Raw genomic sequence first — 13776 nt, 5'->3', positions numbered from 1 at the left:
ACTCCATGACCTTTTGGAATCCTTCCCTCCTACCTGTGGATCTTCATAATTATTTTCTCTGTTCATGAAATCATCGATGAGGGCTTTATCTTGGTAAACCTCAGCAAGGCAAACTCTGCAACAGATACAATTGAAGGTGTTGCACAGAGTTGAAGTTTTCCCAGTTCAATACAGATTTGACAGTTGAAATTTATAGGTCATATGAAACAAAACAAAAACAGAGAAGGACCATGTTCCTTCACTTAATTTCAGGAGAATTTAGCCTGTACCTAGGACATACAAAACTTCTTACTTGTAATTAAGGTAAGTCTGTGGATTCCTGACAATATAACGAGCTCTTCGTCCAACGGAATGAGAGGTTTTATCCAGGGACTCCTCGAAGCTGGAATGCATGATATCCCGAACCACCTGCCAGGGCACAAAGGGCCCTTTGACCTGTGGGAACAACAAATGTTCGGGGTTCAGCTCTGGCTCTGAAGTACACAGAGGATGGTGGGAAGCAGGCTGGACCCCCTGGGACGTGCTGAGCACTCTGGGTGAGGGGTCTGTGGCACACCTTGGCGTTGAGCACGTGGCTGGCGATCCTGCACAGCATGAGCAGGCTGTCCTCCTGCACGGTCCAGGTGACTCGGAGCCGGGTCATCCTCAGCAGGGCACTCTGGTCGGCCTCGTCGTGGTAACGCAGCCTTTTGCTTTTTTCTGCAGAATCCTCTTCTGAAAAAAAAAAAAAACCCAGAAAAAAAAAGAATTAAAGACAATTATCTCAGCATTACGTATTTTGATTAATTCAAGCTGCCATCACGGCGCCAGCACGAGTTTGAAGGAACGAGAGACAAGGGCAGGGAAGGAAGGAGCAGTTCAGAAGGCAAAGTGCATTAATGCCTCTCCCAGGAATGAGAAAACAAGCACTTTAATTGGCAAACTGACAACCCAGAGCAGCACTTCATGAAGAATCTTTAAGCCAGCTATCAACAGTGGATGATGAATTGCAAGGAGCTGGTCTGGTACAGACACCATTAGGATTTCTCCAGTCAGTACAGCACAGCAGTGCAGCCATGGCCCACACACAGGTCATGGGTACAACATGCTGCTGTTTTACCCCAGAGCTCCTACACAGTCCCAGGGCACCTGAGCCTCCTCCCTGACAGAGGGAACCCGAAGACATGGCCAGTAAAGCTCCCATGTCCCACCTGGAGACAGACCATGTGCCAGCTTTTCCAAAGCAGCCTCCAGCACAGTAAAGAATGCTGCTTTTCCCTGTTTCTTACCTTTCTTTCTCTTCTTTGTCTTCTTTCCAACTTCCTTCCTAAGCCTCTTCCTCTTCTGGCTTTTTCCGCCTCTCACTCGTTTCGTTCGATCCTGGGTTGGTTCTTTACTTATTTCAAAAGATTCCTCCTTCTGGACAAGTAACTCTGATCCTACCTTTGCTTCTCCCAAAATACTAATTTTGTTACCTAAAATGACACATATTGACAGCAGTGGAGCTTTAGAGCAATGACATTCTACAGTATTAAGGTATAAAGAGCAAATGCCCAAGTTTCAACATATTCAAAGACAGATGCCCTCTCAAAATTGCCCTTTTTTTAGTCATGTCATTTCATGCCCCTTCTCACAAAGTAAAATCCCACATTAAATGAGGAATCATCAAGTAATTACTAAGTTTAATGTACAGTGCAGAAGCACAAGGGAACAGAGCTGAGGTTTTATATTCAACCTGAAGCTTTTCCTCCTCCTTAACTCAAACGTTAGGCTGGATAACAGTGCTGCAAAACATTGGTCCCTCTAGACTTCCTGCAAACTGCACAACAGAAATTACAAAGGATAGAAATTATTGTTCTATAAGAAATTATTTACACATCTATTTTACAGCCCCAGAAGTATCCTAGATCATTGTAAGGAGACAGGAACAACCCATGTCATCAATAGTGGATAAAAAAAATTATTGTTCCATATATCCAGAAATAGGGAATGAAATTATTTATCTATTTTACTGCCCCAGAAGCATCTTAGATTACTGTAAGGAGACAAGAATAACCCACATCCTTCATGCTGGGTTTGACAGACAGTAAGAGCTACAGCAGAGCTTTAGAGCCCACCTTACCTCCAGTACTGAGTGGCAGGGGGTGTTTTGTTAAGAAGGTTTGGAGTCTTGCTGTCAGTCCATTTTCAGAAACTGTGTTTTCCTAAGACAACATAGCTTTAAAACAGGTGATATGCAAAAGGAGTGCACTGGTTTTAGCAATACTATGCATTATATCCTGTGAGTAGTGTCAGAAAGAAATTTTCAGCATAAAGGAAAAGATCCCTGGCTAAAATGAAGAACTCATTTCTCTTATTACTCCCACATATTAGAATGGCTCCAGAGCTTTGCTTAAATCAGACTGTAATGACCACTAGGTTATGAAGGTTAGAACTGCAGCAAATCTCCTCTAGTTCAACAGGAGTCATTACAGGAAGAGAAGTGCTCGAATCTTTCATTGCTGCAGAGGCTGAGGAGAACTTGCTGTAAACCAGTATTTTTTCAAAGCATTTCACATTCCAAAGGAACTTCTGAAAACCACAAAACCAAACTGCAAACACAAACACTGAGTAAATGCCTCCTACACAATATTCTGCCCATCTTAAATCTGAGCCTGAACTGATTGCAGCATATTGGGAGTTCTGCCATTCTCTGCAAAACCCATTTCTCTTGTGTGGAGTTCACTGGGGGCTGAAGTTGGTCACAGATGCAGAGTGTAAAGCAGAGACTGAAGAACTGCTGGAGGACCTGTTAATGTTGAACAACCAGGAGACTGAACAGCAAATGAAATTAGGAGGGAAATGATCCTGCCTGAGGGGAAAAAATTGGCAACTCTAATTTTACATACACTGATAGGCTCTGATTTGACCACTGCTTAGGGCAGAGTAATTACAGCCAGTTCTGTGAAAGTCCCTGTTCAGTGCTTGGTAATGGTGAAAAAGCAAAGGAAATGTAAGGAATTCTTAGGGAGAAAGGCAACACTGTGTAAAAATCCATGGCTGGCCACAGCCTGAAAGCACTATGTGATGTGTTTCCACCTTAAAAAGGACACAGTAGAACTATAACATGTTAAAAGAAAGGCAAGAATGATTACAGACAGGATGCAGTCCATGCTGGGAATAGTAGATGTCAGTCTTGAGAAAAGGAGGTGATAATGGGAAACATAAGAGATGTTTAGAAAAATCAAGTGAAACAGAAAGGGTAATAGAGAATTGTATTTCTTCACAGTTTCCCTTAGCACTACAATTATTAGGGAGCTTAAAGCATCAAAAGGAAGTGGGGACACATAATGCACTTTGCTACATGAGATTGGGGATAGTAAAGATTTATATGTGCTCAAAACACTGGCAAATTAATGCTAGGAAAAAAAACAAACCTATTAACTGCTTTGAAACATCAGCCCCAGATTTAAAATGGTCAAAACCTGCAGACAGCTGGAGGATATTCTGAGGAAATATCCCTTGCTCTTACAACCTTCCATCACAGGCAGGACATTAGCCAGAACTGGGATGGCCATTCTCATTTGCATATGTTGGGTTCCCTATTTTTATTTTTGTTTTTATTTTTGTCCATATGTATTTCCTTGTTCTGGATGTTTCAGTTTTTGTCTGACAAGTTCTACATTCCTGAAAGGCAAGAGGTACCACTGAATAATCTACACTGCTTGCTCAATAAAGTATTTCTCCATTAGTTGAATGTACTAACAAATTTACCATCAAATTCAGTTTTCAGATAAAATTTATGTCCAATTCTTTCACTCACTTCAGCACCAAGATTTGCCAATATTTGGCATTCCTTACTGAGGTACATGACTGAGAAAGCACACTGTTAGATTTTGGTCTCAGTATCTCAACCTTAAGAATATTAAAATTTGGAAAAGTCACTCCAGTATATAAATTTTAAAATACCCACCTTCCTGGTCTTATTGATGATGTAGCTTGTCCAGATCCAATTGCGTTTCAGATGCCCATAAAAGCTGGAATCCAGACCTGCAGCTCCCAACCCATCTCCAGGGATAGATCCATCATCAACCACCTCTCGGCTGCCTCTGACAGCAAGAGAAACAAAAACACCCAGGTAATTATTTGGCACAGAGGGCCTTCCCAGCTGCTCTCAAGGGATGTGTGTGCAACGTGCAGAACTCTCCCCCTGCCCTCCCAATTTAGGGGGCAACATTACACCATCAACTGAATCCCAAAACTGTTTCTTGACCTTAAAGGTGTTGCAGTGATCTCCAGCCTATCTGCAAGTGAACACCGGGTATCCAGTTTAAAAGATTTCTTGCCATACAATAGAGATCATATGTAGAAGCTGACAACAGAATTTTTTCCATCAGAAAGGATCAGTGGAACTGGGTTCCCTCAACACCATTAATTTTTTAAAGACCACTTGATGTATCTACTTGTAGAATATTGGCAAAGATAAACCACAGTGCACAGCACAACATAAAGAGTTTAACTGGTGTTCTGTGTGGCTATCACAGGTTGTGAGTACGCAGAAGGTGGAATGCTCCAGAGATCACTTCCAGATCACAGTGTACACCAACACCATATTAGAAATTAATCTGTAAACAATTACAGCCAAGTGCAGCACAGAAGGACAGAATCCAGAATGTGACACTGGGGAGCTACTGAAGCTGTTTGAGATACCATGATATAACGCCTGGGAACAGAAATCTCTAAGTTTATTACCCCGGGCATTAACACTACTTAGGAAACACTCCTTCCCTCTCAACTTTGCTTTCCCCAAGACTCTTGCAACACACATCTGTACTACTTTGGAAGGAAATCCAACATCTGTTTATCCCACTTCTCCAGCATAAAAACCTACTTGGCAAAGTTACTTATAAACATGAAACGTAACTACACGTCTTTTAACCAGATACTCTCTGAATTACACACAAACAGCCCTCAACACCCAACTGAGATGCTCGAGCCTGAACTGCTTTTGCTGTTAACATCCTCAGCACCAGGACAGCTCTTTCTGCCCTCTCCATTCCAGAGCAGAGCAGGGATGAAGGTGACGTACGTGGTGTATTCCAGCATCGCACACTTTCGCTCCAGATTGTGTTTATTCACTGCTGACTCTTGTTCCATTTCCACATCCAGTGCAGTCTCCTCCCCTTGATTACTTTTCTTGGACCGAGGACAGCGGATGACTCCTGGACAGACAAACAGGTTTGACCATCAGCATGAAAAGTCAGACTTAACCCACTTTCAATCCACCCTGCTACAGCAAACTACTGCTCCCAAACAGCACTAATGTTTTTACCCTTTCTCTACACAACGTGCTACCTTCTCACAGAAAGGGCTATTAGCAATTTTGTTACTTCTAACTTCAATTTTGATACTGCTCTGAGAATTTGAAGTTGATCACAACCTCACAGAATTATATGGACAGAGCTTCTAGCTTTTTTTTTTTTTTGCTGCACGGGGCAAGCTGACCAGGCATTGGAAGTGACAAAACAGAGCCTGCCTGTTTTAGGGAAGGAGGAGCAATTGTGGTGTGCCCAGAGGAAAGAGCAGAGGTGCTAAGAAGGTGGAGTTTTGCCTTACCCAGGGGTGTGTTGAGGCAGACACACTGCAGATCAAACCAGAAGTTCTCCACGTCCTGCAGGGTGTTGAGCACGTACAGGCGCCGCTCGAAGGGGCGGCTGCTCTGCGCCAGGTTGTAGTGGAGGTCACAGATGGTGGTGTCAACAATCACTGCATTCCTCTTCATGTACACAAACACCTGGCAAACACAGCGTGGTTCAGGCTGGTGGGTAAAAATCATGGGAATTCCCTAATTCACAGCACACACAGTCTAGTTTAGGACTGGTGGGCATTTTCTGTCTGCTGTTTTCAGAGAGCACTCTCAGAGGAGACACACCCATTCCCACCCTATGGCATTGTATTCCCAAATTTCCCTTGACAGCAATCCAGAAATTTCCTTTCTAGGTTTAGAACAGTTTGTTTTCCCTGTTGTGCACAGGATATTCCAAGTTTCCACAGAGTGACTATTTCCAACAAGTCCTCATTTGGGATTTGAATAGATGTGTTTGGGGGTCTAATTATCTTTATCTTCATGAATTATGTGTTGGATCTGCCTTCTCCTTTGCATGTGCTCTCTATTTATAAAAAGATGCATATGGATGTCATTATTTTACTCTGATCAGTGACTTTATTCTGTGTCAGACATCCAAAGCCTGACACCTTGATGGATAAGAAGGTGGAATGCTCATTTTTCATAAGTATTGCTAGTCTGGAACCTCCTGGTTCATTATTGTGTGCATTATGCACTTGAGTAGTGCCCTTCCAGAGAAAGGCAAAAATTATCTACACAAATTACAGTGTCACTTGGATCTGGAGGTTTGCACATACACCTGAAACATCAGTATTTCATTTAACTATTTAAGGTAATTCAAATCCCAAGTCCTGCATTTATTTCACAAGAAAAAAAATCTATGAATAATAACAGCTTTTTTTAAATTTTTTTTTCTTTAATTACCTGGTCTTTGTCTTGAAACTTCTCTGTTGGGCCAAACTGTAGCAGTCCCATGTAACATAATCTTTGAAGGTTTTCTATCACTGAGAAGATGTACCTCCTGCAGCAATATTAGGAGTATTACAATTAACACTCATGAAAACAGTAGAAATGATAGCAGAAAACACAAGATTTTCATGCAGCAACTTGAACTTTCAGGAAACCATTGATTTGTAGACTCTATGAAGTGGCATTTTCGCTTGGATTGTCAGCCTATGGAAAACATATAATAGCTTAAAGGTCCACATTTTCCTTCCTCAAATCACAAAACCAATATTTTAGCCAAATACTAAGTAAAATTTTGCTAGCAAGGATGAAAATTAGCCAGAAATAACTGGCTAAAAATGAAACTAAAATGTGTAAAAATGAACTAAAAATGGTCAGAACACCAGCAGATCTGCAGATAATTTCATGTTATGTAAAGAAGATAGGAGTAAGAAAACATGACTGCTAAATACAGACCTTCATGTGTGTGCATATAAAGAACTGGGCAAAGATTCCTGTAGTTCAGGTTGTTTAGAATTACTGCAGCAAGAAACTGCTTTCAGCTGGTTATAGCTCTGGCAGAGCAAAAAGGGCAACATTTCCCATCCTGCATATCTGCTTCTGTGGGAAAACGCTGGAAGTTGCAGGAAACTTCTGCAGGAAAGTTTCTGAGAGTTTGTAACAAATTAGCTTTACCCACATTTAACTTCACTAAGATCTCTAATTAAATGCAGTTAAGTAGGAGTGGTACTTTGGCAGGAGTTTTCCCTGGAGGTCAGAAGGATCAAGCCTAGAAATACTGAAGCAAATGTGGCTGAATTAGAAGTTTCAGTGAATGGAGGAGTAAAGAGACAACTTGATTATGTGTCATATTGTTTTGCATAAACCCATCAGATGGAGCCTGCAGACTAAAAAACCCCATAAATCCAGTTTCCTTGTTTCTAAGATTTAGCAATAGGTTAGGAATTGTAAACCTGGGCTGACCACAAGCCCTGGCAGCTGATATTGCCCAGCCCTGTTCCCTCACCAATGGGCACATCTGCAGGTTTGTAAAATGCCATATCAGCCCATCCAAATCCAAACTGTCAGCAATGACTTTCTGGGAAAACTAACATGGTGCTCTTGATTCCACACATTCACATCACTTTCCTTTAGTGTTGCTTTCCCTTCCTATCTTCAGTCCACTCTCAATTTTTAAATCTCCTGGATGAGGAATGGCAAAGCATGGCAGACATGGCACTGAGAGCATGAGGAGAACCTGAATGGTGCCTGTGAGAGGCAGGAACTGGGAAATGTGGCACCTTCTGAAAGATTTATGAAGGACAGCAACACTTAGACCCTATTAAATTCTGAATTTAGTAGCAGTCAGGAGTGTGTTTTATACAGAAGCAACATCCTGCTGATGAGTTATGAAGGACAGAACCTCCCAGCACTCAAACACTGCCTGACAGCATACATGAATATTGTTTATTAGTTTCTTATTACCTTCTATTTGGGAGAGAAAAATACAATTTGGCACACCATTCTTTGAAGATTGATGATCCTTGTCTTAAGTAGCAAAGTTCTCTTTGACACAAACAGGAAATAACTGAGAAAACAATCAGCCACTGCTGTTTCCTCTCTAGAGCCACTTACTTTGACTCATCTACTTACCTTTTGTAGAGGAGCTGCTGTCGGACTGACCTTGGAAGAAATCTGATCAGAGTGTGCTTTTTTAGTGGATCATTTAAAAAATCTTCCAGACCTTCCACCTAGAATTATTTTAGAAATTAATCAAAACGAAAAATATAAGTAAGCATATATAAAACATAACTATGCTCTAAAGCATAAAGCTTTGCTACCTGGACTGTCTACTAAAATATTCTCTAAGCAAATGTTACTGCTTTTGTAAAATGCTTAAACATTATTCTTGTTAATCAACGAGGCAGAAGATTCAGTGAGATTATAAAAAGCTCTTGGCAAAATACTAGTTTAAGAAGTTGCTGTATTGCAGAGCTATACATTTTTTTCAGTGTGTTGTCTCTAAAAGCACCTGCTTTTTCTGTAGAAGGCAGAAGTGTCTCCTCTCGAGGGTCCAGTTTTGTTAAAACAGATTAAGAGGGTATTTGTTAACAGCTTATAGGTACAGCTGACACCATCAGACTTCAAAGGAAAACCAAAAAGCACCATACCTTGTAGCTGACTTGTACTATCTGAACAAAGACTGAGAGAGGCAAGCAGAGAAGGATGTCACTGACAAGAGCCCATCCAAAGCCAAACTCTCTGTGCACGGGGACAGGGGGGATGTAGCGCATCCACGACGAGTCATCCACGTACACTGGGAACACAGAGAGTGGCTCAGCCTCAGCCCAAACCTGACAGTCACACCAAGAGTTTTACTGGGAGGGTTCAAGCAGAACACAACTGGCGGTTCACAGTCTGGAAATCTAGAAGGATCTGAAAATTCTCTAACCTGTTGATTTTCAATCCTTCCTGAACTAGATTTTTACCTATTTTTCAATGTTGAACCATGGCAAAATCTAGTAAAGTTAGGAGTGCCACTTCTTACCTTTCTGATTAGACAACTCTACTTCAGTCTCCTGTGCAGAGGTCTCAGGATTCACCACAGTTGTCACTATTTCTAAGGTCCCATCTGGTTGTGCTTCAACTACAGCTGCATTCTCATCCAGCCCTTGATTGCTGCCTTTTTGCTCACCATCAGTACCTCCTTTTTGCTGCGTTCCATTTAAGGGGTGTCCATAAATTAAGTACCAGAGGAACATGTGGACCATTCTTAAACGGGGCATTTTGGGAAGGAAGCCAAGAGAGCGCCCAAGTCCTGGAACTGGAAGGGAAGATTAAATACCAAACAGAAACACAAAGAGGATTAGAACAGGAGAAACAGCTACCTGTGCAAAATTAATGTGAAGAAAGCTGGAAGGAAAAATGGGTAGCTGAAAGTAAATATAATTTACAAGTAGTAAAGTAGTAGAAGTGAATAAATGTACTCCAGTTCACAATTTTAAAGAAAAAAAAAGCAGCTAAGAAAACATTGGACTGTGAGGTTGCTTTAACGTAAATCCAATTTTTCTTCTATAGGAGAACAAAAAAACTCATTTGTGTCTTAGGAGAGCCCAACATCTAAAAATTAATATTATTAATAGATGGAAAAGTGAAAGATGACAGAAAAGCCCAAGTTGGCTGTACCTGTAACAGGATGATAGTTTTTTAGCTGTGTTATGCCCATTTTTTCATCAGTTTTTCTTGCCCGACTATCAGCTTTGGATGAGCTCTCTTGCGTTTCTCCTGAATCAGGAACTGCCTCTTGCCCCAAGCTTTCTTCCTCACCATGGTCCTGGGATGTTGGTGTCTGGGGAACTTTAATCCTGTATTAAAACCACACTTTGCTAAGAATTAAGCAGAGTTCAATTCCTCTTCTTTCCTGACTTCAGGAGATATTCAGCACATTGCCTCATGCTGCTGCTTCCGTGTCTCTGTTGCCAAGGAATACATTTTTCTTTTGCTTACCCTGTGTTTATTTCCTCTGCATGTTTTTGCACGCTCTAGACAAGCCAAGCTCCCCCCAGTCCATCCCAACCACCCCACCCATCCCACCCATCCCTGGGACTTGCCTGTTTGCAGTGGCTGAGTTGGAGATTCGGAACCGCACCTGCTCTATGGCACTTTTTACCAGGGGATCACTGGGACTCACTGAGGGATGCACAACAAACTCCACCTGTTCAGAGCAGCAGAATACAAACCAAAGGCATTTATGGAGATACTGGCTCTTAACCAGCTGCATAAATGAATCCCATGAAGGTTTAATAACTCACAGAACATTAACATTTCGGATGAAAACTCCTGTTGATAGTCTGTAATTAAGCAAGAGGCCACAGCACGTTGCCTTTGTACCAATAAACAGTTAATAACATACCTACAAGCCTCAGGACTCTGGGGTTTTTAAAATCTGAAGTATGTGGGGAACAAACACTTCAACTTGTAAATATTAGGTTGAGAGGGATAAACGAAAAGCCAGACCTTGCAAGGCCAAACATATCATTGCTGAAAGCCCACACACAATTCAGATTGGTAAGATTTTATATATGCCCTACAGTAATTGTGCAGCAGGTAATTTTCAAGACTCAGTTCTCTGCTTATTTCACACAAGAGTAAGTGACATGTCTCAGCTTTACAACCACAAACATTTTACTTCCACAAACCTCACTAACAGTGGATTTTTGTTTTGTAAAAAACCAGATCTCCTTCTATAAATTTCACCTCATTTAGGATTTTTCATACACTCTTGGCTCTCAAAGGGGGTTTAAATAGAATTACAGTGCAGCCTGACAGGGCAGGGAGAGAACCATGAACCACAGAACTGATAAGCAGCATAACCTCTCAGAAAGGAGATTCAGAGACTTTGGACTATTCCTTGGTCTCACAATTATCTGCAGCACAATAATTGAAAGCAGTGATCTGGTTCTCACAGTAGCTTAGCTTGTGACACGAAGCTTCTGGGCAGTTTGATTGTGGGCTCTGCTGCAAGAAGCAGAAGTCATCCATGTATTTCAGTAAAGAGGCCCAGAACACTTTGATAAATCACAAGGTTGTGAGCAAAGCTGGTTCTGCTGCCATCACCTTTTTGCTGATGCCATCCTGGATGACCGTGGTGCGATAGAGCCTCAGGAGCCCTTCCCGCGCCAGCTTCTGCACCAGCCGCACAATGGACTTCTTGCAGCACTTAGTGGAGACACCTTCCTGCTTCTCTTGATCCATGACCATTTTCTGAAGTCTAAAAGATGCAAAAAATACCTTGCATTTTAAGCCTAGCAATGCTCAAACTACCTAAGCGGTTTGCTAGAGGATGTGGGGGGAGTGGGTGTTTTCCTCCTACGAGCAATTCCTGATCTCTTTTCCCTTTTGCTGTAGACAACTGCTAACTTTGCCTTACATTTCAGCTCTAGTTTCTTTGCACTCAAGCTCTTTCTTGTTAGGGGAGAACTGCTGTTCTCATTACAGTGAATTCTCAATGCCTGATTGCTCTGTGCATGGCTATAGGGCAATTATGAATCCAGCCTCCCCAAGGTCAGGAAAACCTACAGCTTTTTTAGGTGGTGATTAAACATATGCAGTCTGTACCTGCAGTTGCGAGCTCAGTTCAGCTTGAGGTAGAAAAAGTTTACTCAGTGGCATTCAGAGCTCAGAAACTACTCATGCATTCACAACGTAAGTATAGATACACATATCCTATCACTTGGGGCCAGCTCCCTTCTTCCCTTGCTGGAGATGGTAGGAATGTGCTCACACCCTACTCTCCTAATGCCTGTTCTCATGCCCTTTTCCACAAATGCCCCAAGCCCTAATTCTGGACTCTTTCAATCCTGGGGAGTCAATTCTGAAAAAGATCTGGAAGGGTAATAAGGGAACGAGGCAATAACTGAATGCACGCATGGACTTTGACTTTCCTGAATGAGTACCCCATCCTGGTAACTAGCAAAAACACCAGCAAATTTCCTTGGCAGGCACTGGGGAGGGACAGAACTTCCACTGGTTCTGAGGGAACTTGTGAGTGACCTGCTGGCAGCACTGAAGGAGACAGCAGAGACCTGAAATATCTTCCAAGCCTGCACTTGGATGTGACTCAATCAATCAGTGACAAGGCTGGTGCCAGATGAGGCTCTAATTTTACAACACTCTGCAATTAAACAAGTTGACAGAAGGTTTCAAAATTCTCAGACCAGAGGAGAATAAGGCCATGATTTCTTACTAAATTCCCATTTCAAGCAGCCCTGTGTGTACTGACATGCCAGGATCTTATGTGCTGCCACAGAAGATGGATGGTGCAATCCTATTTGTGACAAAGTACTGCCAATTTAGGACTCCAGCAGAGCACCAGAATTCCCATTTCTTTTTGAAGGTGAAATCTTAAAAGGTTGAAAGACATTATAATACTTAGGGAAGTATCTTTACTCCAGACAAGGAGAAGACATATAGCCATACCATATAAAACTGCAAAGAAAAGCAAACTTTGAGGGCCCTGCTAGAATGCCAGTGACCAACAATGACTGTCATGGAGACATGAGTCTCTGCTGTCCATGACAGAACAACACAAGAACAATTTCTGAAATGATGCAGAGATAAAACTTATGCAGATGAAAGAATCCTCAAGCAGGGAAGTGCTGAATGTGGTGGCCCCAAGCACTGGAATACTGCAAATGGATAAAAAAGTTCTCGTCTCTATTTATGTGACATGCACTGCATAAAAGTACACTTGTGTAGTTATCTGCAGAGAACTATTATTGCTTCCAAACAGTTGATCAACTTTTAAGATTCAGCCCCTCATGCCTTCCATGTGCCTCCTCTCCAACATCATAGCCTCACAGAATCAACGAGGTTAGAGAAGACCTCTGAGATCATCAACTCCAACCTTTGACCCAACACCACCTTGTCACCCAGACCATGGCACTGATGCCATGTCCAGTCTCTTCTTAAACACCTCGAGGGACAGTGACTCCACCACCTCCCTGGGCAGTCCATTCCAGTGTCTGAGCACTCTCTCTGTAAGAAACTTCTTCCTAATGTCCAACCTAAACCTCCCCTGGTGCAGCTTAAGACTGCCCCTCTTGCCCTACTGCTGGTTACCTGGCTACAGCCTCCTGTCAGGGAGTTGTAGAGAGTGAGGAGGTCTCCCCTAAGCCTCCTCTTCTCCAGGCTGAACAACCCCAGCTCCCTCAGCTGCTCCTCACAGCACTTGTGCTCCAGTCCCTTCCCCAGCCTCACTGCTCATCTTTGGACCTGCTCCAGCACCTCAACATCCTTCCTGAATTGAGGGGCCCAGAACTGGACACAGCACTCCAGGGGTGGCCTCACCAGTGCCCAGTCCAGGGGCAGAATCACTGCCCTGCTCCTGCTGCCACACTGTTCCTGATCCAGGCCAGGATCCATTGGCCTTCTTGCCCACCTGGGCACACGCTGGCTCAGGTTCAGCTTCCTGTCAATCAGGTTCAGCTCAAGGTTCAGGAGCAATAAAAGCCAAAATGGAATAAGCACCCAGTGCTTCCACTCCCCCAAAGCACCAGCCTGCCCCAGCCCTGCTGTCAGGGGCACTCACGTGAAGAGGCTCTCGATGAGCCGCAGGTTCCTCACGGCCTCCACGATGAGGTTCCGCCGCTTCAGCAGCCGGTAGGTTTCGTGGGATCTCTCCACTGCTGTGGCTCTGGAACGCTTCTCCTTCTTCTGCCCACACGCCTTCTAGTGCACAGCATGGA

At 42.9% G+C, this 13776-nt stretch overlaps 1 protein-coding gene across 4 annotated transcripts in view; it reads right to left on the bottom strand.

Moving 5' to 3' along the window:
• The window catches only part of GTF3C1 (general transcription factor IIIC subunit 1), a 39764-nt gene that overhangs the window by 13758 nt on the left and 12230 nt on the right, over positions 1–13776 (bottom strand). For 3 of the 4 annotated variants that reach the window (XM_051782224.1, XM_051782250.1, XM_051782240.1), the window contains 16 exons: positions 13620–13759; positions 11147–11300; positions 10141–10244; positions 9716–9894; positions 9078–9353; positions 8701–8846; positions 8183–8280; positions 6509–6605; positions 5575–5752; positions 5048–5180; positions 3932–4067; positions 2102–2183; positions 1269–1454; positions 557–714; positions 293–435; positions 34–115 (listed from right to left, as the gene is read on the bottom strand). In XM_051782224.1, the coding sequence (XP_051638184.1) occupies positions 34–115; positions 293–435; positions 557–714; positions 1269–1454; positions 2102–2183; positions 3932–4067; positions 5048–5180; positions 5575–5752; positions 6509–6605; positions 8183–8280; positions 8701–8846; positions 9078–9353; positions 9716–9894; positions 10141–10244; positions 11147–11300; positions 13620–13759 (2292 nt within the window). The remainder of the gene's footprint in view (positions 1–33; positions 116–292; positions 436–556; positions 715–1268; positions 1455–2101; positions 2184–3931; positions 4068–5047; positions 5181–5574; positions 5753–6508; positions 6606–8182; positions 8281–8700; positions 8847–9077; positions 9354–9715; positions 9895–10140; positions 10245–11146; positions 11301–13619; positions 13760–13776) is intronic. The other variant, XM_051782232.1, reaches the window with a different exon arrangement.

This window comes from Manacus candei, unplaced genomic scaffold (genome assembly GCF_025592945.1).
Source record: "Manacus candei isolate 608988 ecotype Guabito, Panama unplaced genomic scaffold, ASM2559294v1 h1tg000002l, whole genome shotgun sequence".
Taxonomy (NCBI): Eukaryota; Metazoa; Chordata; class Aves; order Passeriformes; family Pipridae; genus Manacus; species Manacus candei.
This window is presented reverse-complemented; position numbering and strand designations above follow the sequence as displayed.